This window comes from Mus musculus, chromosome 15 (genome assembly GCF_000001635.26).
Source record: "Mus musculus strain C57BL/6J chromosome 15, GRCm38.p6 C57BL/6J".
NCBI lineage: Eukaryota > Metazoa > Chordata > Mammalia > Rodentia > Muridae > Mus > Mus musculus.
Genome location: NC_000081.6, coordinates 76,294,214 through 76,313,274, shown reverse-complemented (window position 1 = coordinate 76,313,274; position 19,061 = coordinate 76,294,214). Strand labels below are relative to the sequence as shown.

At 53.8% G+C, this 19,061-nt stretch overlaps 2 protein-coding genes across 11 annotated transcripts in view; one reads left to right on the top strand and one right to left on the bottom strand.

Annotated features, from left to right (window-relative positions):
• Oplah (5-oxoprolinase (ATP-hydrolysing)) overlaps positions 1-16,672 on the top strand; it is a 34,579-nt gene extending 17,907 nt beyond the window's left edge. For 2 of the 7 annotated variants that reach the window (XM_006521509.3, XM_006521508.4), the window contains exons 2-27: positions 6,577-6,800; positions 6,885-7,076; positions 7,515-7,614; positions 7,704-7,827; positions 7,940-8,135; positions 8,217-8,382; positions 8,503-8,641; positions 8,742-8,809; positions 8,923-9,188; positions 9,727-9,839; positions 9,927-10,097; positions 10,282-10,419; positions 10,506-10,644; positions 10,781-10,893; positions 11,078-11,229; positions 11,828-11,988; positions 12,081-12,182; positions 12,275-12,449; positions 14,704-14,888; positions 14,993-15,139; positions 15,235-15,369; positions 15,507-15,656; positions 15,759-15,916; positions 15,998-16,158; positions 16,257-16,354; positions 16,494-16,672. In XM_006521509.3, coding sequence (XP_006521572.1) covers positions 6,630-6,800; positions 6,885-7,076; positions 7,515-7,614; positions 7,704-7,827; positions 7,940-8,135; positions 8,217-8,382; positions 8,503-8,641; positions 8,742-8,809; positions 8,923-9,188; positions 9,727-9,839; positions 9,927-10,097; positions 10,282-10,419; positions 10,506-10,644; positions 10,781-10,893; positions 11,078-11,229; positions 11,828-11,988; positions 12,081-12,182; positions 12,275-12,449; positions 14,704-14,888; positions 14,993-15,139; positions 15,235-15,369; positions 15,507-15,656; positions 15,759-15,916; positions 15,998-16,158; positions 16,257-16,354; positions 16,494-16,640 — 3,867 coding nt within the window. In that variant the 5' untranslated portion in view covers positions 6,577-6,629 and the 3' untranslated portion in view covers positions 16,641-16,672. Of the gene's footprint in view, positions 1-3,465; positions 3,755-5,881; positions 6,048-6,556; positions 6,801-6,884; positions 7,077-7,415; positions 7,615-7,703; positions 7,828-7,939; positions 8,136-8,216; positions 8,383-8,502; positions 8,642-8,741; positions 8,810-8,922; positions 9,189-9,726; positions 9,840-9,926; positions 10,098-10,281; positions 10,420-10,505; positions 10,645-10,780; positions 10,894-11,077; positions 11,230-11,827; positions 11,989-12,080; positions 12,183-12,274; positions 12,450-14,703; positions 14,889-14,992; positions 15,140-15,234; positions 15,370-15,506; positions 15,657-15,758; positions 15,917-15,997; positions 16,159-16,256; positions 16,355-16,493 lie in introns of those variants that run through there. The other 5 variants (XR_384054.4, XM_006521507.4, XM_030248807.1 and 2 more) reach the window with 5 other exon arrangements.
• Smpd5 (sphingomyelin phosphodiesterase 5) lies at positions 16,379-18,997 on the bottom strand. Of its 4 annotated transcripts, none has more exons than XR_003951337.1 (7): positions 17,984-18,997; positions 17,783-17,885; positions 17,451-17,591; positions 17,291-17,380; positions 17,134-17,197; positions 16,914-17,049; positions 16,379-16,839 (listed from the first exon to the last, which is right to left on the bottom strand). XR_003951337.1 is itself a non-coding variant. In XM_006520227.2 (7 exons), exons 1-7 carry the CDS (start codon positions 18,839-18,841, stop codon positions 16,676-16,678), a joined length of 1,539 nt encoding a protein of 512 aa, XP_006520290.1. In that variant the 5' UTR covers positions 18,842-18,997; the 3' UTR covers positions 16,379-16,675. The 4 variants fall into 4 exon arrangements, 2 of the variants coding, with proteins under 2 accessions (XP_006520290.1, NP_001182466.1); XM_006520227.2 differs by having other exon boundaries at positions 17,278-17,380; positions 17,813-17,885; NM_001195537.2 differs by having other exon boundaries at positions 17,813-17,885; positions 17,984-18,903.
• Between the last annotated feature and the right edge of the window lie 64 nt (positions 18,998-19,061).

The following is a 19,061-nucleotide window of genomic DNA, read 5'->3' as shown; positions in this document are numbered from 1 at the left end:
TTCTCCACCATACCTTTATTTCTTTTCTTCATTCACCCAGAAGTCTGGGGTCAGCTTGAGTAGCCTGGCAAGATTCCATTTCTTTCTCTTTAATTTTTAAATTATACTTGTCTATTTGTAGCCATGTGTGCATGTGTAAGGGGCACATGAGTGCCGTGTCAGAGGACAATTTACAAGAGTAGGGTCTTTTCTTCTAACCTGTGGTCTTGGGGACCAAACTCAGGTTGTCCGGCTCAATGGAAGGGCCTTGTGCCGCTGAGCTGTCTCACCCAGCCCACAAGATTCTATTTCTAAGAAATAAAGCACTGTTTAAAAATGCTAACTTAGCTGGGTGATGATGTTGCGTGCCATTAAGCCAAACATTTGGGAGGCAGCCTGGTCCACAGAGTTAGTAATAGGACAACCGGGGTTACACAGAAGTGTGTGTGTGTGTGTGTGTGTGTGTGTGTGTGTGTGTGTGTGTGACGGAGGAAAGAGAAAGGAGTCACTGCTCTAAGAAGAAAAAGCTCACTACTCAAGGCCATTGCATTTCTAACACAGAACTTTGGGCTTTTGAATAAACAAAAGTATTCCTGAGTGAGGAAAAACTAAAACATTTGCAAATTTTACCTGGTGGGTTCCTTGGAGCTCACCAGAGATGGCTACTCGCACAGTGTGTAGCCATTAAAAATCTTTATTCCAGCCATCTGGCACCACACCCAAGTGTTGGACCTAGGCATGGCTCTGAGTGCCTAGAAAGTGGGGTTTTTAAAGGGTGAAACCACATCCTGGCATCTCAGCCGTGTGTGTGTGTGTGTGTGTGTGTGTGTGTGTGTGTGCTGGGGGGGGGGGACTTTACAGAAGTAAGCAGTTTAAAGCAAGCAGTTTTAACAGAAGCTGAGATAAGTGGTTAGTCAGCTGGAAGGGCGTCTCACACAAACAGGCAGTTTTAATAAAGGCTAAGATAAGTTAGCTAGGGCATCCTAGATTAGAGAGGGGTAGTTTTCAAGGAGATCGGATTCTAATTAAACCTGGAAATGGCCTTAGCAAGGGTACAAGATGGAGGGACCTGTCACAGGTGAGGGAGACAAAAGGGTCTTAATCCCTTGCCCTAAACACAAGCTTAATAGTATTTGATAGGGAAGACTCATATTTGGACATGTCTTACTTACATTGTAGAGTCCTAGGCAAGCTTGGAACTCCCTGTGTAGCTGAGAAGGACAGTGACTGCTGATTCCTGCCTCTAAGGGTGGTAAATGTAGTCTGGGTAAGTGCCCTACTAACTATGCTATGGCTACAGCTTTGCTTTTCAATATTACAAAATTTAAATTCTCTCTCTCTGGGGTTGTGTGTGTCATAGCTAGCCTAGCACGTGGGGGTCAGAGGACAGCTTTCAACTTTTGGGAGTTCTCTCTTCCACCTTGTGGGGCCAGAGCTTCAGCTTAGGTAGTCAGGCATGGCAGGAGCCACCTTCACCCTCTGAGTCAAGCCTTTTCAACAATTTGTCGCTGGTGAGTCAGCCTCCAGAGGAGAGCCTAGCCTGTCCAGCTGACACTTTTTTAGTAAGGTAGTGTCTCCTTTCCATGAAGTCTCTTTCGGCCCTTGAGTGTTTTTTGCCAGGAAGAGAACTGTCCTTTGAAGGGCCCTTGTAATGGTGTCTGACATACCTGAGATAATCTGCTAGAATCTCTCCCGTGTGCGCCCGATAAGTTAATCATTGTGAGACTTGAGGCCATTTTATGCACAGATCTGAAGATAGTGATTGGGTGTGTAGCTTGTCCCGGGCCTATCCACCTCTACATTCAGAATGTCTACCTAGGGGTTCAATTCACTGGACCTCCCATTCATTTCAGGTAAAAATCTATACTGTTTGAAATATTCTGTTTCCTGGGACTAGTGTTGTTTCCTTATAGAACTATTTAAATTGTCACTCCTTGGGGCTGGAGAGATGGCTCGGTGGCCAAGGGTATCTGCTGTTCGAGCAGAGGATCTGGGTTCAGTTCCCAGCATTCTCATGGCAGATTCAACCATGTGTAACTATGGTTCCAGTGGGTCTAGGGTCCTGTTCTGGCCTCCACAGCATCAAGCATGCACTCGGGGTACTTAAACACATTCAGGCAAAACACTCGTACATGTATAAGAAAAATAAATACATGTTAGGAAAGGACTACAGTGCCTAGTCATCTACAGCGTATCTCTAGGTGGGTCTTCCCCATCTGCCTGAGCCATTGAGAGAGAGAGAGAGAGAGAGAGAGAGAGAGAGAGAGAGAGAGAGAGAGGGGAGACGGAGAATCTGCCTGCCATGCAGAGTCAGGGCAGGGTCTGTTGGCAGATTTCCTGGTCTGCTGAGGCATGAGGTGATAAGAGGAGGTGCCTTGAGGCTCAAGGGGAGGGGCTGAAGATTCTATTGACCTTGGTGGTAGGAATTAGGGAGGTTTTTTGGATGAGAACAAATGTCTTGTGTATATTTCAGCAAAATTGTTTCTGTTAGCTTGTGGCTTTGCTTCCCAGGGTGCTGTGGTATAAGAAGTCTATGAGAAATACACTCGGGGCTGGCGTAGTGATGACCCGCAGCCCTCCCGTATCTGTCTCTTGCATCTTTTTTTCTATCTTTCCTATAATCATCCTTATTCCCCGCTTAGAGGACTGTTTGACTTCGTACCAGCTGGACCGGTACACCCATTCTCTTCCACAAATGAATGACCTTTGCCAGAGTTTCCTGGGCTGTGGAAGGGAAATCCCTGGAGAATCCATAAATTAACCAGTGAAAGCTGCACTCATCAAGCAAGCAAAAAAGGAAATCTGAATAGCAAATAGCAATAATGAAGAAAAGGTCACAGAATCAAAGTGGATGCATGGAATAATAATTTTACAAGACAAACTGGATGGAAGGAAGTCCTTTATAAAAGTCCAGTGTAAAATAACATTGGATTTATATATATATATATATATATATATATATATATATATATATATATATATATATATATTCCATTGTCATTTGTGGGACCACTGCTGCTCCGTCCAGTTCTTTGCCACCAGCCCTTTCCCGTGTGCCTGTTGAATTCTTCAGTCTACCAAGGCTGTAGCAGCTACCTTTGCAGTGTAGCTCCAACACCCACCCTCCCTCCATGACCGCCTTGGATGCTACATAACCCCTGGATTCAGGCATCACCCCCACTTGCCCAGATCCATAATCTCACATGGTGACCAAGGGACTGTAACCAGGGGCCATTGCCGGGTGGATGGTAGAGATGCCTGAGTTATCTTTCATGACATACCTAAGCTGGGCGGTCTCAGAGAAACTTCCATCTTCCAGGAAGAGCCTAATAATGAAATGCAAAGACCCATGGCAGTGTCTGGGCATCTCTGATGGTCCTTCAGAGCCACAAATCACATGAAACCTGCTCCAGTCAGGAAGACTGGGCCTAGCTGTCTTTGAATGCAAAGGTGGGGTCAGACGCTGACCTCACAATGGCAGAGCCTCTCTTTCCTGGCTAGTCCACAGACCACTGGCCAGCTGCTGTGCTGCTCCTGGGCATGTCCCTTCTCAGCAGCTATGAGGGCCTACGACAGGAGATCCAGAGGCTGGCCCAAGAGAATGAGGAACTACGGCGCCTGGTGCAGCTCATCCAGGAAAACCAAGAGCTGAAGCTAGTCCTTAGGAGCAGGGGCAATAGCCTAAGCTTCTGTAGCGCCAACATCCTGTCAGAAACAACTGCCACTCCCAGGCTGCCAAAGCGGAAAACGATCAGATTCAAGGATGTCGAGAGAGGTGAGCCACGGGCTTCCTTCTGAGTTCTCTTATCCAACGTGCGCCCAATCAGGGGTCTCTTATGTGCCCAATCAGAGTTCTCTTATCCAGCGTATGCCCAATCAGAGTTCTCTTATCCAGCCTGTGCCCATACGAAAGAAGCCACAGAAAACCCTAGCCCCAGGGAGTCTGGCCATCTGCTCCTTGCTGAGTGCTGGTGGTCGGTAGAGGGAGATAGTGCAAACCCAGGGATGAGGGTGGGATGATGTCTTGGGAGCCCGTGCAGGAGAGAGGAGAGGTTGCCTCTGAGGACATTGAGCAGAGTTGGAATAAAGTAACAGTCATGAGGATGGGGCAAGCTTTCTGAGCTAAGGGATTGTCAGTGCAAATGCCCTATGTGGCAGCCAGTGGGCTATGAGATTGATGCAGAGGAAAGAGGGTACCAGAGGTACTCTTGCAAGACAGAGTTTGAGAAAAGCTGTCTCCTGACTCTCTTTGGGTTCTCTCTCTCTCTGGGTTCTCTCTCTGGGTTTTCTCTCTCTCTCTGGGTTCTCTCTCTCTGGGTTCTCTCTCTCTGGGTTCTCTCTGGGGTCTCTCTCTCTCTGGGTTCTCTCTCTCTCTACACACACACACACACACACACACACACACACTTTTTCTCTCCATACTAGGAACAGAACTCAGGGCCTCTTGTATTCTAAACAAGTAGTCTACCAACTGGGCTACCATCCAGCCCTCTCCTACTTTTGGTTTTGAAATGAAAATCTCACTGAGTTATGTACCATAGACCTTACCCTGGCATCCACAAAATGAGAAAGGGACATGAGGACAGGTTTTGAATGCCCAGGGGCACCAGGCATTGCCTGACGTGTGGCGTGAAGCCCAGAGCCTACAAGTCTAATACATAACCAGCTTACCTGCATCCTAGCCTCCTAGGCCCAAGTGGGCCTTGAGAGCCAGCAGTGTACTTAGAATGGGGGATTTGGGTGTGTGCCCTAAGCTGTCTGATACTTGGCCTAGCACATGGGGAAAGGCCTTTGGGTTCAACTGATTTCCTACAGTCTTAGGAGCCACCCTTGAAGGTCAGCATCACCACCACACATGGCTAATAGTTTGACCTGCCCATGCCCCTTCACTTGGATGCTAAATGGCTCAGGCCTGACTTGAGCCCAGCCTCTACTCTGCTTGTAAAGGCTCTGACTTCCAACCAGCACAGTTGAGGCTCCCTGGACTCTGTCATAGAAAGAATAGAAATGCTGGCCTAGTAAGGAAGATCTGCTTTCCTGGGGCTAAAACCCCTCTAGGAACAGCAAAGCAAGAAACCAATTCTGACTCTCCTTGCTTATAAGTCTTGGTTGTCCTGGGGCCTCCTCTGTCTATGCACGTTCTCCTTGGAATCAAGCCCACTTACAGACTGACTAAATAAACAAGAGGGTTGCTGGGCGGTGGTGGTGCACACCTTGAATCCCAGCACTTGGGAGGCAGGCAGATTTCTGAGTTCGAGGCCAGCCTGGTCTACAAAATGAGTTCCAGGACAGCCAGGGCTATACAGAGAAACCCTGGAGAGAGAGAGAGAGAAGAGAGAGAGAGAGAGAGAGAGAGAGAGAGAGAGAGAGAGAGAAAGAGAGTAGAGGACACGGAGACTTTAACCAGTTGTCCTCGGTGAGGGGGAACACCAGTTCCAAATGTCTGTTGGTGTCACTACAGGAGAGACACATGAGGGTTTAGGTGTACTGAGCCATTTTTTTACACTGAAGGGTTGATTGTGGGATGTGTGCAGAGGCCTCTTGATCTTTGTGCCACTTTGCTGCTGAATAAGAGGCCCTCCTACCTTCCCTTGTTCCTTGCCGGGTCCTTTCCACCCAACCCATCTCCTGCCTCAGGTCCTCCCACTCTGGGGAACAGTCTGACTACATCAGAAATGTTGTTACATTAGGGTACAACCAGTTACTTAGAGACCTGAAGTTGGGTATCAAGGGCGTCCACTTTCGGCGACCCAGAACTTGCAGAGAGGTTCAGCAATTCCGAGAATCAAGGTGCCCTTGAGCCAAAGCGCTGGGTCCGCCCCTGCTGGCAAGGGCCACTCAGTCCCTCAATCCGTGGATCGCTCTGGGCGAAGGAGGAGGTGCTCAGGCCCGGCCCGCAATTACGTAATCCGGAGGGCCAGGCACGCCAGGCTTGTGTGTCTGTGTTTGTGTGTGTGTGTTGGGAGTGGGGGTGTGTTTCTCCAGGCCCCACCCCGAGGTGGGGGCAGGGCCTTCGGGAAGCGCAGCGGGACACAAGCAAGACTAGAGCGGATTCGGCTGCTGGTGGGGTCTGTGCTACCGCCTTTCCTACTTTCCCCCTGAGGGCTCCGCTGTACCTCCGCTCTTTTCAGCCTCGCCCCACTCTTGTACAGATTCTGTAGGGTTCCAGTGACTATAAAGCCTGGGCCAGGAAACTTGAGCAGAGTGGGGAGTGGAGCTATTTCTTACCTGCCCAGCCTAACTCGGGTGCCTTTCCCTGAGGAAAGAATCCAGGCTCCTCCCGCAAGAAAGGGCTCCGGGGTCCTTTTATCTCTAATCCAAGTACTGGCTTTCCATCGGCAGCAGGACTCTCAGACCTGTGCCACCGGGACAGTGGCTGGCATTTGGGCTTGCCTGGCTCTGACTCTACTCTGGCCACCCTATGACTGGGTCCTGCAGCTCCTGCCAAACCCAGAGCTACTCTATGACTCCTCCCCAGGGCACCTTCTAGACTCGGGATCCATTTGTTTCCCATCCCAGCCTCTTCTTAGAAACCTGGCCCCCCCTCAGTAATAACCCCAACCCCCCTCACTCCCAGTGACAGGCTCTTCTGTCCAGTTCTCCCAGGGCTACCAGCCGAAGAGCCACTGCTGGACTCCAGCTTCAACATCATGGGCAGCCCAGAAGAGCGCTTCCATTTTGCCATCGACCGTGGTGGCACCTTTACAGATGTCTTTGCCCAGTGCCCAGGAGGGCATGTACGTGTCCTGAAGCTGCTCTCAGAGGATCCTGCCAACTATGCAGACGCACCCACAGAGGGCATCCGCCGAATTCTAGAGCAGGTGGGCCAGGGCCAGTGGCGGGCAGAGGGGAGGTGTTAGGGAGACCCCAACCTGAGGTTCTCCCCCTGACTATGTGGTCCCCAGGAGAGGGGTGTGCTGCTGCCCCGAGGCCGGCCGCTAGACACCAGTCACATCGCCAGCATCCGCATGGGTACCACCGTGGCCACCAATGCTCTGTTGGAACGGCAGGGAGAACGGGTGGCACTGCTGGTGACTCGCGGTTTCCGAGACCTGCTGCATATTGGCACTCAGGCCCGCCCAGACCTCTTTGACCTGGTGAGCTCTCCCGTGCCAACTGGGCATTAGGTGAAGCTTGTGCACTCTTTCCCCTCCCCCAGCCAAGGTCTTGTGGGGAGGTCTGTGAAGCAATGGTGGCTAGTAGGCCTTAAGGAGACTGAGCACTGCTAGCAGGACCCGTGTCCTCATACTTCCAGACTGGCATGGGAATACTCTGCCAGTTCAAGGTGAGAACATAGAAGTTCCACCTTTGAATTCCTGGAAGAAGCTGCCCTCTTGAGGTAGGGTGCTGGTTCTCTAGTTCTTAAGGGCTTGGGCTTGGGTACAGAGAGAAGCCTTCTGGGTGGACCTTGCTGGGCCATTTTGACTGTCTCCTAGCTTTTTGGAACACATCCCCTTGGCCCGCACTGCGACATCATGCAGGACCCCATAGACCACTCAGGCCGGGGTCTCCTCTGAGCCTCTGCCTGCCCTCAGGCTGTGCCCATGCCAGAGGTACTGTATGAGGAGGTCGTGGAGGTGGACGAGCGAGTGCTGCTGTATCGTGGAGAACCCGGTGCCGGCTCTCCCGTCAAAGGTGCGCATGGTGCTGACATCCTGTGTGAGGTTCTTGGGGTAGGCAGAGCCTGGCAATTTTTTTGAATGGGGGCTTTGGGCTTGTTTCAGGCTGTACAGGGGACCTGCTAGAGATACAGCAGCCTGTGGATCTGGCAGCCCTGCGTGGGAAGCTGGAGGGGCTCTTGACTCGGGGCATTCACAGCCTGGCAGTGGTACTCATGCATTCGTACACGTGAGTGAGGGCTGTTTCCCGTGCGTGGAGACTGGATCTAGAGGAAAGCTGGAAAGGTGTTGGGTGGGAGGCACAGAGTCCCCCCCACCCAAACCCTGGGTTCTCGTTGTAGGTGGGCCCAGCACGAGCAGCAGGTGGGCACACTGGCCCGGGAGCTGGGCTTCACGCACGTCTCCTTGTCCTCGGAAGTCATGCCCATGGTGCGGATTGTTCCTCGGGGGCATACGGCCTGTGCAGATGCTTACCTCACTCCCACCATCCAGCGCTATGTGCAGGGCTTCCGCCGAGGCTTCCAGGGCCAGCTAAAGGTGAGGCCTGTTGACCACCGTGCTCCAGGCCCTGGCCTTGCTCCTGCCCAGCTCATCGCTGTCCGCTCTCCCCATTCATAGAATGTGCAAGTCCTCTTCATGCGCTCCGATGGTGGCCTGGCACCCATGGATGCCTTCAGTGGCTCCCGGGCTGTGCTCTCTGGCCCTGCTGGTGGTGTGGTTGGCTACTCCACTACCACCTACCAGCTGGAAGGTGGTCAGCCTGTCATTGGCTTTGACATGGGAGGTATGAAGGCTGAAGTGGGTGGGTGAGGGAAGACCTTCAGCTACCTAGCTGGAGGATGCTGGGGGCTCAGGTCTTGGGGGCGACTCCTAGCATCTTGTCTGCTGTTGCCGCCGCCATTAGGCACATCCACAGATGTGAGCCGCTATGCTGGAGAGTTTGAGCACGTCTTTGAGGCTAGCACGGCAGGTGTTACCCTCCAGGCCCCACAGCTGGACATCAATACGGTGGCAGCTGGCGGGGGTTCCCGCCTCTTCTTCAGGTCAGTTCCTACCTCTTCAGTTATAACCTCTAAGCTTCTTTATTCCACCCCCCCCCCCCGACCTCCCCATGCCTCTAATTCCTGTCTTTTATCCCCCAAGGTCTGGCCTCTTTGTGGTTGGTCCAGAGTCAGCAGGTGCCCACCCAGGTCCTGCCTGCTACCGCAAAGGTAAGGGCTAGCCACTGCCTTGCTGGACCTAGCCCCATGGTGTTCTAGGCCTGTCCCTGCTGGCCACTTGTGCCTCTCTAGCCTCCAACCCACACTCAGTTCCTTCTTCCCAGGGGGTCCTGTGACAGTGACAGATGCTAATCTGGTTCTGGGTCGCCTGCTGCCTGCCTCCTTCCCCTGCATTTTTGGGCCAGGAGAAGACCAGCCATTGTCTCCCGAGGCTTCCCGAAAGGCTCTAGAGGCTGTGGCCATGGAGGTCAACAGTTTCTTGGCCAGTGGACCCTGCCCAGCTTCCCAGCTAAGTCTGGAGGAGGTGGCCATGGGGTTTGTGCGTGTTGCCAACGAAGCCATGTGCCGGCCTATCCGTGCCCTCACACAGGTGTGTCCCCTCTGCCCACCATCACATGTCTGCCCTAGCCCTGATCCTATACTCTGTTAGACCACCAGAAATGGGTAGCACACGCCAGTTCATCTTGAAATGCCTTGGATAACACAATGACTGGGCACTCCTAATCCTTCCCCTGCAACGCTAGTCAGGGGAGCAGCCAGAGGCCAGAGGCCAGAGGCCACTTACTTCCCTGGAAACTCGCATAGCTGGTTGGCTTTCTCCTCGATGCTGTGTTCCCTTCTTCCTCTTCCCCCTAAGTGTCTCAATCCTCTTCCTCTTTCCTAGCCTGTGGGAACCTGGAAGTCCTGCCTTTCCCCCTCCCCAACCCCCACGCACCCCAGCCATTGGCCACTGGCATCTTTACTGATAGACCAAAAACCAATCGGGAGCTAGGACCTTCAGCATCAGTAAACATAGATTCTCAGTCAAAGCGATCAAAGCATTGGAACTACTTTCTACAGAAATGGGACAGGATGGGGGGCTGTCACGTGTATGAAAGATTATTTATTAGCCCTTCCTGGATCACCAGGCACGAGGCCACGACCCCTCAGCCCATGTACTGGCTTGCTTTGGAGGAGCCGGTGGGCAACACGCTTGTGCCATTGCCCGGGCCCTGGGTATGGACACTGTGCATATTCACAGGTGGGTCTGCATATGAGCATGTGCCCTTAGCCGAGGGAATTGGCTTTGAGGATTGTCCCCACACCGCCGCACCACCCATTTCTGCAGGCACAGCGGGCTGCTGTCAGCACTGGGACTGGCCTTGGCCGATGTGGTTCACGAAGCACAGGAGCCCTGTTCCCTGTCTTACACACCTGAAACCTTTGCACAACTGGACCAGAGACTGAGCCGCCTGGAGGAGCAGTGTGTGGATGCCCTGCAGGCCCAGGGCTTCTCTAGGTAAGTCATGGACCACCGAGGAGCACAGCACTGGCTTTGTCTCCACCTCCCCTTTGGTTGGATGCCACTGGATGACTTCCCAGATGTTCCTGAGTCTTTAGGACAAGGGTCTCACAGCGCCTGAGGAAGCAGGAAAGGTTCCCTCAGATAGTACTGGGTAAGTACCCCAGCCTGCTTCCTACAGGTCTCAGATCAGCACCGAGAGCTTCCTGCACCTTCGCTACCAAGGCACTGACTGTGCCCTAATGGTGTCTGCCAATCAGCATCCGGCCACAACCTGCTCACCCCGTGCTGGTGACTTTGGAGCAGCGTTTGTCGAGAGGTATATGTGTTCTCCCGTGAGTTTAGCATGTGGCCTGCTGGTCTGGTTGCTTGGTCCTCATTGCTCCCTTTGATGGGTGGGTGCAGGTACATGAGAGAGTTTGGCTTCATCATTCCTGAGCGCTCGGTGGTGGTAGATGATGTGCGTGTGAGGGGAACTGGCCGTAGTGGACTTCAGCTGGAGGAGACCTCCAAAATCCAGAGTGGACCTCCGCATGTGGAAAAGGTTGGAGGCCTTGCTGTGCTGGTCCACCTACATCCTCGGGACCTCAGGGAGCAAGGGTTAATGGGGAGGTCCAGCTATGTTGAGAGGCCTCAGGAGAAATGTTCTGGGAGCCCAGCTCATTCCACACCTTCTGCAGGTGACCCAGTGCTACTTTGAAGGGGGTTATCAGGAGACTCCCGTGTACCTTTTAGGAGAACTAGGCTACGGGCATCAGCTTCAAGGGCCCTGCCTGATCATTGACAACAACAGGTAAGTCTGGATTGGTAGAGCCTTGGAGGGGTTATTGTAGCCCCCACCCCCCAGCAGATCCCCTGGCCTAGGGCTACAGAGGTTCTATCATTGGGGTATCTCCCGGCGTGTAGTATTGACATCTCTGGTTGTGGGGAGGTTGTGGCCAGCCTTCTTGTAGCTCCTCTGTGTCTCCTGCCCCCAGCACCATCCTTGTAGAACCAGGTTGCCAAGCGGAGGTGATTGAGACAGGGGACATCCGCATTTCTGTGGGAGCCGAGGCTCCCAGTATGATAGACACCAAGCTTGACCCCATCCAGTTGTCTATTTTCTCACACCGTTTCATGAGCATTGCTGGTGAGTAGACACTGCTGTCCTCCTCATAGGGCTGGCGTGTATGATGTAGGACATAGTGGGGAACGGTTGCACACGAGGCAAAAGTACAGACAAGCAGGGTAGCTGACAGCATTGGCTCTCGTTGCATGTGATGACCTGGCAGATGTGTGCCAAGGGGAAGGGCAAAATCCTCACTGGTGGGGGTGGGGGGTGGGCAGTGTGGGGCAAGTCGTCTCCTCTTCTCATCGGAAGCCATTTGATCTTCAGCTATTTAGGGATAGAACACAGGTATCCACTGTGAGTTCATCTGTTCAAGGCTAAGCCACCAGCTTTCGGGAGCCTAGGGGTTTATGCTCGGGGACCAGGTTCTTGCTATATCAGTCAGGGAGGAAAGTGTGACCCCAGGCAGGCTGGAAAGGGAGTGTTCTTTTCATAAGCTATCATACACTGGGCTGCAGCCTTACTGCTTAAGAGGGAATGTTGCCACCCTGATCTTCCCCGGGGCGCAGGAAAAGCTGCTGGTTCTTGGGTTTGGGCCCAGGAGGCCTTGACTCCTGTGCCTCTTTCTTGGAGCTATACATGTGGGTGATGGGGCCACCTGACCACTCTGTGCCCCCAGAGCAGATGGGCCGCATCCTACAGCGCACAGCCATCTCTACCAACATCAAGGAACGCCTCGACTTCTCCTGTGCCCTCTTTGGGCCAGATGGGGGCCTCGTCTCCAATGCTCCCCACATTCCTGTGCACCTGGGTGCCATGCAAGAGACTGTACAGTTCCAGGTGTGGTGACAGTGAGGTCTTTCCTTCTGCCCCCTCCCGTGCCCCATGACCTCACTCCCCTTTCCCACTCTGTATGTGTCTCCTGGTTTCAGATTCAGCACTTAGGAGCCGACCTCCATCCTGGTGATGTGTTGCTTAGTAACCATCCCAGTGCAGGGGGCAGCCATCTTCCTGACCTGACTGTCATCACACCGGTGAGGAAGTGTTAGGGGGGACACACACCTGGACTAGTGTTAGGGGGACAAGAGATTTCTGGCACTGCTGACAGCTGCTGTTCGCCCCTTAGGTGTTTTGGCCAGGTCAGTCGAGGCCTGTGTTCTACGTGGCTAGCCGAGGGCACCACGCGGACATTGGAGGTATCACCCCGGGTTCTATGCCTCCTCACTCTACCACACTGCAGCAGGAGGGTGCCGTTTTTCTGTCCTTCAAACTGGTCCAGGGAGGAGTCTTCCAGGAAGAGGGTGAGTGAGCCGGGAGAAGGGTCACACTGAGGATTTGGCAGACAGCTGATGTGTGGCTGCTACCAGAGATAAGGCTGGGCAGAATCTTGATACACAGCTGATATGTCCTGAGAATAACAGTCCAGGCCTACCTTGAGGCTTGATAGAGACAGTGGTGACCTCTCAGGGCAGTCGTAAGCCATCTCAGATATGCGGAAGAGCTGAGATGACTTCTAGCTGGACCAAAGATGACCTCTCCTAGAAGGTGATTTTAGGGTGGGGAGTTGGCCAAGACACCTAAGTGGGCAGAGAGTAGAAGAGGTAGTTCCAAGGTTGGCAACTGCTGCAAACTACACTGGGTATTGAGGCCACAGAATCCCAGGGAGCTGTCTGGACAGTGGAGCAGCTGGAGTTAGGATGATCGGCTTGTATACCTACCTGCAGACTAACCTTAAGGCTGGCTAGAGTGGTCAGATGGGACAGCTGCAGTCACCCTCAAACATGGTGGATATCCACCCAGAAGGTAGAGGGTGGAAGGAACTGTCTGGGGACTAAAGCTTATATGATCTGGAGATTGTGGGATCAGGCTTGGATAGTTACCGGCTAGAGCTTTTGTGCTGAGTGAAAGGTGAAAGACTGGGAGAGACAGCCTTGCTCTGAGGTCACAGGGGTCTGAGAACTCGATAAGGCATCCTGGAGTTGAGGTGTGAAGGGGGCATGGTCGAGAGTGTGGGTAGCTCACAGGCACATAGGGTAACCTTGGTCACGGGGCGCTGTAGCGGATCACGGGGACATAAGTGTAAACACGTGACTGAGAGTCCAAGTGGCCAGGAGACCTCAGAGAAGGCCTGACAGAGGCTGGAAAGTGAGGGCTTTCCCCTGGGTGTGGAAACAGGACTTCCTTGGCCGTGTTTGATAGGGTTTATGTGCTTGTGTTGGCCTGACTGAGTGCATCGCATGTACGCAGGTGTCCCTAGAGATCAGAAGAGAGCATAAGATCCTTGGGGGGCTGGAGTTATAGGCAGTTATGAGCCCCCTCCTCTGTGTGGGTGCTGGAAACCAGCCCTGGATCCTCTCCAAGAGCATCAAGAGCTGTTAGGTTCCGAGCCCCGCATATCTCAGCCCTGTGCTGCCTTATAGTTTTGAAATCCTTAGAGGCCAGTGGAAGCGGGCAGGACATAGAGCAGACAGGATGTGGTGCGTGTGGGGCACGCTGCGGACAGACGTTTCCTGTGAGACTTAGAGGGGAGTGTAAAAGCATCTTCTGTTCCCCTGGTTGTAATTGTCATCTCCAAGGCTTACCTAAGCCTTAGTCTGCTAACCTGGGCCTAGTCCTCAAAGTGTCTAGTCTCTGTACACTCTTATCTAGGCCTAGGATGTTTTCAGCCTTTGAGACCTACTGCTAAATAAGCTCACCCTTTCAAGTTCTTTCTGAGCTCTGGCTGGCTGGTTCAACTCAGCTGTTCTGGCTCCAACTCCTCTCCAAGCTGACTGGTTCAATCTGACTTCTCTCTTGGCCTCATACTAACTTTAGCATGCTAATCTTCTGGCTCCTTCTCATTCTCTGATTTGTTCTGTCTTCACCTGTGTCTAGTTTGTTCTCTGTGCAGTCTGTCTCTCCATAACTGTCGGTAAAACTGCCTTCTTTTCCCTTTCCCTCTGTGCCACTTAGTTTCCTTTCCCTCCCTCTTTTCATGAGAGTTGGACATATCCTATTCTGTCAAATCTTTCTCTTGTTACTTTGTCTGCTGGTCAAATTAGCCGTCTCTTTCAAACATGACTGCTTCCTTCTATAAACTAACTTTACCTTCATTGTTTGGGATGACAGGCCTGTGCCTTCCTAAGTGCTGGGATTATAGGTGTGTGCTAGAGCTGAGCCACATAAATGGTGTTTTCAATAAATAACACAATCTTGGGGTTCATAGTGCTATCAAATACTCTGCAAGACGGGCACCTAGAGAAGGCAATGGATGAGCTTGCTAAGGGATGAACCCACCCTCTCCCAAGCCACCTCCAGCTCCAGGGAAGTCTTTGGCACAACTACTTGCCAAAGGTGCTCTAGATGCTGGGCTGCAGAAGACGGCTCAGCAGAAGGATGGAGCCTACAGTCTTCAGAGTCCAAGAGTTTGCGAAGTGTGTGTGTGTGTGTGGTGGGGCACGCCAGTGAAAGGTCTGAAGGGAGCTCCCAGTGCCCAGTGGTTATGAAGCAGACAGGCACAGGCACCTGTTCCTGAGGGCATGGGAGATGGCTCAGTTTGTGACTCTACCCATCCAGCGGTGACAGAGGCCTTACAGGCCCCAGGCAAGATCTCTGGCTGCAGTGGGACCAGGAACCTGCATGACAACCTGTCGGATCTCCGTGCCCAGGTGGCAGCTAACCAGAAAGGCATCCAGCTGGTGGGAGAGCTGATCGGACAGTATGGCTTAGATGTGGTGCAGGCCTATATGGGCCATATTCAGGTGGGCCTGGGAACAGGGACATACATGGGCAGTTTTGTGGCTGCCCCAAGGTAGGTGGGCTACCCTGCAGATGGCATGGCGGGGCTGAACCTTATTTCTGCTAGGCAAATGCTGAACTAGCAGTGCGAGACATGCTTCGTGCTTTTGGAACTTCCCGCCAGGCCAGGGGCCTGCCCCTGGAGGTGTCTGCCAAGGATCACATGGACGATGGCTCTCCCATCTGCCTGCATGTTCAGATCAACCTGAATCAGGTTCGCTTGTGAGGGAAGTGGGGAGGGCACTGGCACTGGCCTCTGGGGTGAGGCCCATTCTGTTGCTGATTGCCGTACCTTTTTTCTCTGGGTAGGGCAGCGCTGTATTTGACTTCAGTGGTTCTGGGTCTGAGGTGTTTGGCAATCTCAATGCCCCTCGAGCCATAACACTGTCTGCTCTCATCTATTGCTTGCGCTGTCTAGTGGGCCGTGACATCCCACTTAACCAGGTTCGTAGAGGTGTGTGGTGAGGGGGCTTGCCAGAAAACAAAGGCAGCCCAATATGAACGGAGCTTAGAGTGGTGGAATTGTTATCTGAACCTGGGTAATACCCAGCCCTAATTAACCACCTTGGTCATTTCACCAGGGTTGCCTGGCTCCTGTGCAAGTCATAATTCCCAAAGGCTCCATATTGGATCCATCCCCAGAGGCAGCAGTGGTCGGAGGCAACGTGCTCACATCTCAGCGAGTCGTGGATGTCATCCTGGGGGCTTTTGGGGCCTGTGCAGCCTCCCAGGTGTGGTGGAGAAAAGTGGACACAGGTCTGGGGGCTGCTGGGAAGCAGGGTGGTGGGGGTAGATGCGCCCACTAACCAAATGCTGTTATTTGCTTCTATCAGGGCTGCATGAACAATGTGACCCTGGGCAATGCCCGTATGGGCTACTATGAGACAGTAGCTGGTGGTGCGGGTGCAGGCCCTGGCTGGCATGGGCGCAGTGGTGTACACAGTCACATGACCAACACGCGCATTACGGACCCAGAGATTTTGGAGAGCCGGTGAGCTGGGCACTCAGTGCTGGGCAGTTGATCTGGGAGATGAGCCCGTGCTCAGATGCGCTGTGCCCTTCTCCTGCACAGGTATCCAGTTATCCTGCGCCGCTTTGAGCTGAGGCCAGGCTCTGGAGGCCGAGGCCGCTTCCGGGGAGGTGATGGCGTAGTCCGAGAGCTGGTCTTTCGGGAAGAGGCGCTACTGTCTGTCCTCACGGAGCGCCGCGCCTTCCAGCCTTATGGCCTCCACGGTGGGTGGCTTCCCCAGCCCTTGCCAGCCTCTTTTGATCCCATCTCCCTACCCCTACCTCTCTTGACCCCCAAGCTTCCTTGCTTTCTCCTTCTACAGGGGGAGAGCCTGGTACACGTGGCTTAAACCTCCTGATCAGAAAAGATGGGCGCACAGTGAATCTGGGCGGCAAGACATCCGTGACTGTGTATCCCGGGGTAAGAGAGGGAGGGAGCCTTGTGTGAATAGGGATACAAAAATTTAATTTGGCTCCCAAACGGAAATAGGGTGGTTGAGTGATTGTGTCTTAACTGGGACAGGGACGCAACCTGTGTTAAAACTTGCTCTTCTTCTCAGGACGCGTTCTGCCTCCACACGCCTGGGGGTGGGGGCTATGGAGACCCGGAGGACCCAGCACCACCACCAGGCTCGCCCCCGCTATATCCAGCCTTCCCAGAGCGAGGCAGTGTGTATGAGTACCGCCGCGCCCAGGAAGCAGTATGAGTGCCCCCACAATAAAGATCCTTTGAGTCGCATGGTTATTGGGTTATTGGGCTCCGCTCCCCCCATGGTGGTCTTTCTCGACATTCATCCCCTTGTCTGGGCACCAGCGTCAGGAGCATACCACTTGAAGCTTCAGGCCCATAGCCAAGTGGTCCGTGAGTCCAGCAAAGGCAGTACTGAATGTCACCTGCTCCGCCTCCTGCCGGGCAGGTGTCAAGTTGAGAGGTGTTTTCAGTTAAAGCAAGCCCAGCAGCCCTGAGGTGAGGCACTTACTGGGCTCAGGCGACTCCCGGGTACTCTGCGGTAGGTGATGTAGTCCAGACGCCGGCCCTTCCAGGACTGAGCTGGGTAACTCCCATGAAGGGGCCCTGACAGGTACAGGCGGCGCCCCTTTTCCTGTCTCAGGGCCCTAGGAGAGGGACAGCATTCCTGAGGCTAGGGACGTTTCTCTCAGCTGGCCTAGTAGTGCCTGGGGCTCAAGGAGTCCACTCACCTCCGAAGCATCTCTGGGGAGCAGGCAATGGAGTGGCGTAGCATGGAGGAATTCAAGATTGTCCCTGTGGAGTCCAGGGAAGAGCAGACTCAGCAGCAGGCCACCTTGCTGACAGACATCCCACAGACTTGTTCTCCCACCTACCCAGCAGCAGTACCTAAGGCCCAGGGCTGTTCCTGGCAAACGCCTAGCCGGCAGGGGTCCTGAAAGCAGCTGAAGAGTTTATGGCCCTGCTCCTTGGCATGATCTGTGGAGAAAAGCCGTTTCTCAGTGGGCAGAGCTGGGTCTCTTGGCTCCACCTCACCCCAGCTTCTTACCTTGGGAGCAGTTGTCAAAGTTTAGATCTCCCAGGAGGACGCTGAAGGCTACAGCCTCATCACTCTGCCGGTTCTCAGCCTCGAACTCTTCCACCCATTCCAGCAGCAGCGTTAGCTGTTTGCAGCGAATATGTCCATCCTCTGAGAGGAGAGATGAAGTTGGCTTAGCCCAGAGTAGGGATCTAAGACCTCACCCTGTGGGTCCTGATCTGTAAACCACCCAAGGCATTTCTTGGGATGTCTGGGGCAGAGAACATTGGGATGTGGGGACAGACGTGTTGGTAAGGTTAAGGGACCTACTGCCTTCGAAGGAGAGAAGAGGGGCTACCTACCCACATTTCAAACCCTCCTGCAGGGCTCACCAACGGGTGCATGCAAATGTGTACAATGAAGGTATCCCACGATGGGGTGCCCGTCCACGATGCCTAGCTGCGCCTGCAACACCACCCACAGTTCCAGGTCTTCTTGCTCTCCTGGTTAAATCTATTGCTTACGCTCTCCCCGCTAGGGCTCACTGCAGCCTGGGTTAGTACCTGGACTGATAGTAGACCTTTGGAGGCCATGGCGTCCTCGCGACGAGCGTTAGGAAAGCAACGGAAGGTGGCACGCAGCAACGGGTAGCGCGAGGCCAGTAGAAGCCCACTGCCCAGTACCTTGATGTACGGCCCAGCCATTAAGCCAAATGTGCCCACATCATATATCACCGGGCCCAGATTTGGTACCAAGACACGCACAAGACGACGAGCTGCGCGGAGGTCGAACACTTCCTGCAGACACACGAAGTCCAAGCCCATAGGTAATGTGGCCTTCAGCTCACCACCAGGCACCCTAGGCGGCGGCTGACTGCATTCGGAAACCCTATACTGTGACGATTGAAGGCTATCTAGCAGTGCGGCCCCTACAGCCTCGGCGCGCTGCAGGCTGTGCGACAGGTTGTTAAAATGAGCCAGCCCGTGGGGCAATAGGCACAGATTAGCAGTGAGAAAGACAAAGCAGCGCCGGCGCTCAGCAGGCGGATGCCAGGGCTGTGGCCACACCCAGCATGCCGGAGGGGGCTGATAGCAGAAGGGGCGGCGCCAGACCTGGAGGGGCAGCCAGAGCGCAAGGCCGACCAACGCTAAGGGTAGGCCGACCACCACCAGTGGTAGCAACACCCCACTTCCTGCCAGGACTTTGAACCACCCCAAGCTTTTGGATCGGACGCTTGGTGCCCAGCAGCCCAGCAACTGGTCCAGGGACCAGTAAGTCGGGAAAAGCAGCACGCGGGATAAACTGTAGAGGGCTTGCAGCACTGGGTTCGGGAAAGGTGAAGGCCTCAGGGCGTTGGGTGTCAGGGGCCAGTCCTCTTGGGGCACTGGGCTCCTTCGCCGCGAAATGTCAGGGAGACTCATTGGTTTCCAGCGGCGGCGGAGGTCAAGACCAGGTGGCACAACCTGTGCGCGCCGCTAGTAATGCCCGGACGTCCCGCGAGCCTGAGTGCTGGCCACTGGCCCCACCCACTCAGAACTTCTGTGGCGGTTGGAAACGAACAACAATTTAAAAAAAAAAAAAAACCCGTAAAAGAAATCCGAGCTTTACAGCCCTGCCCTATTTCCTCCTTGTACTTGCGGG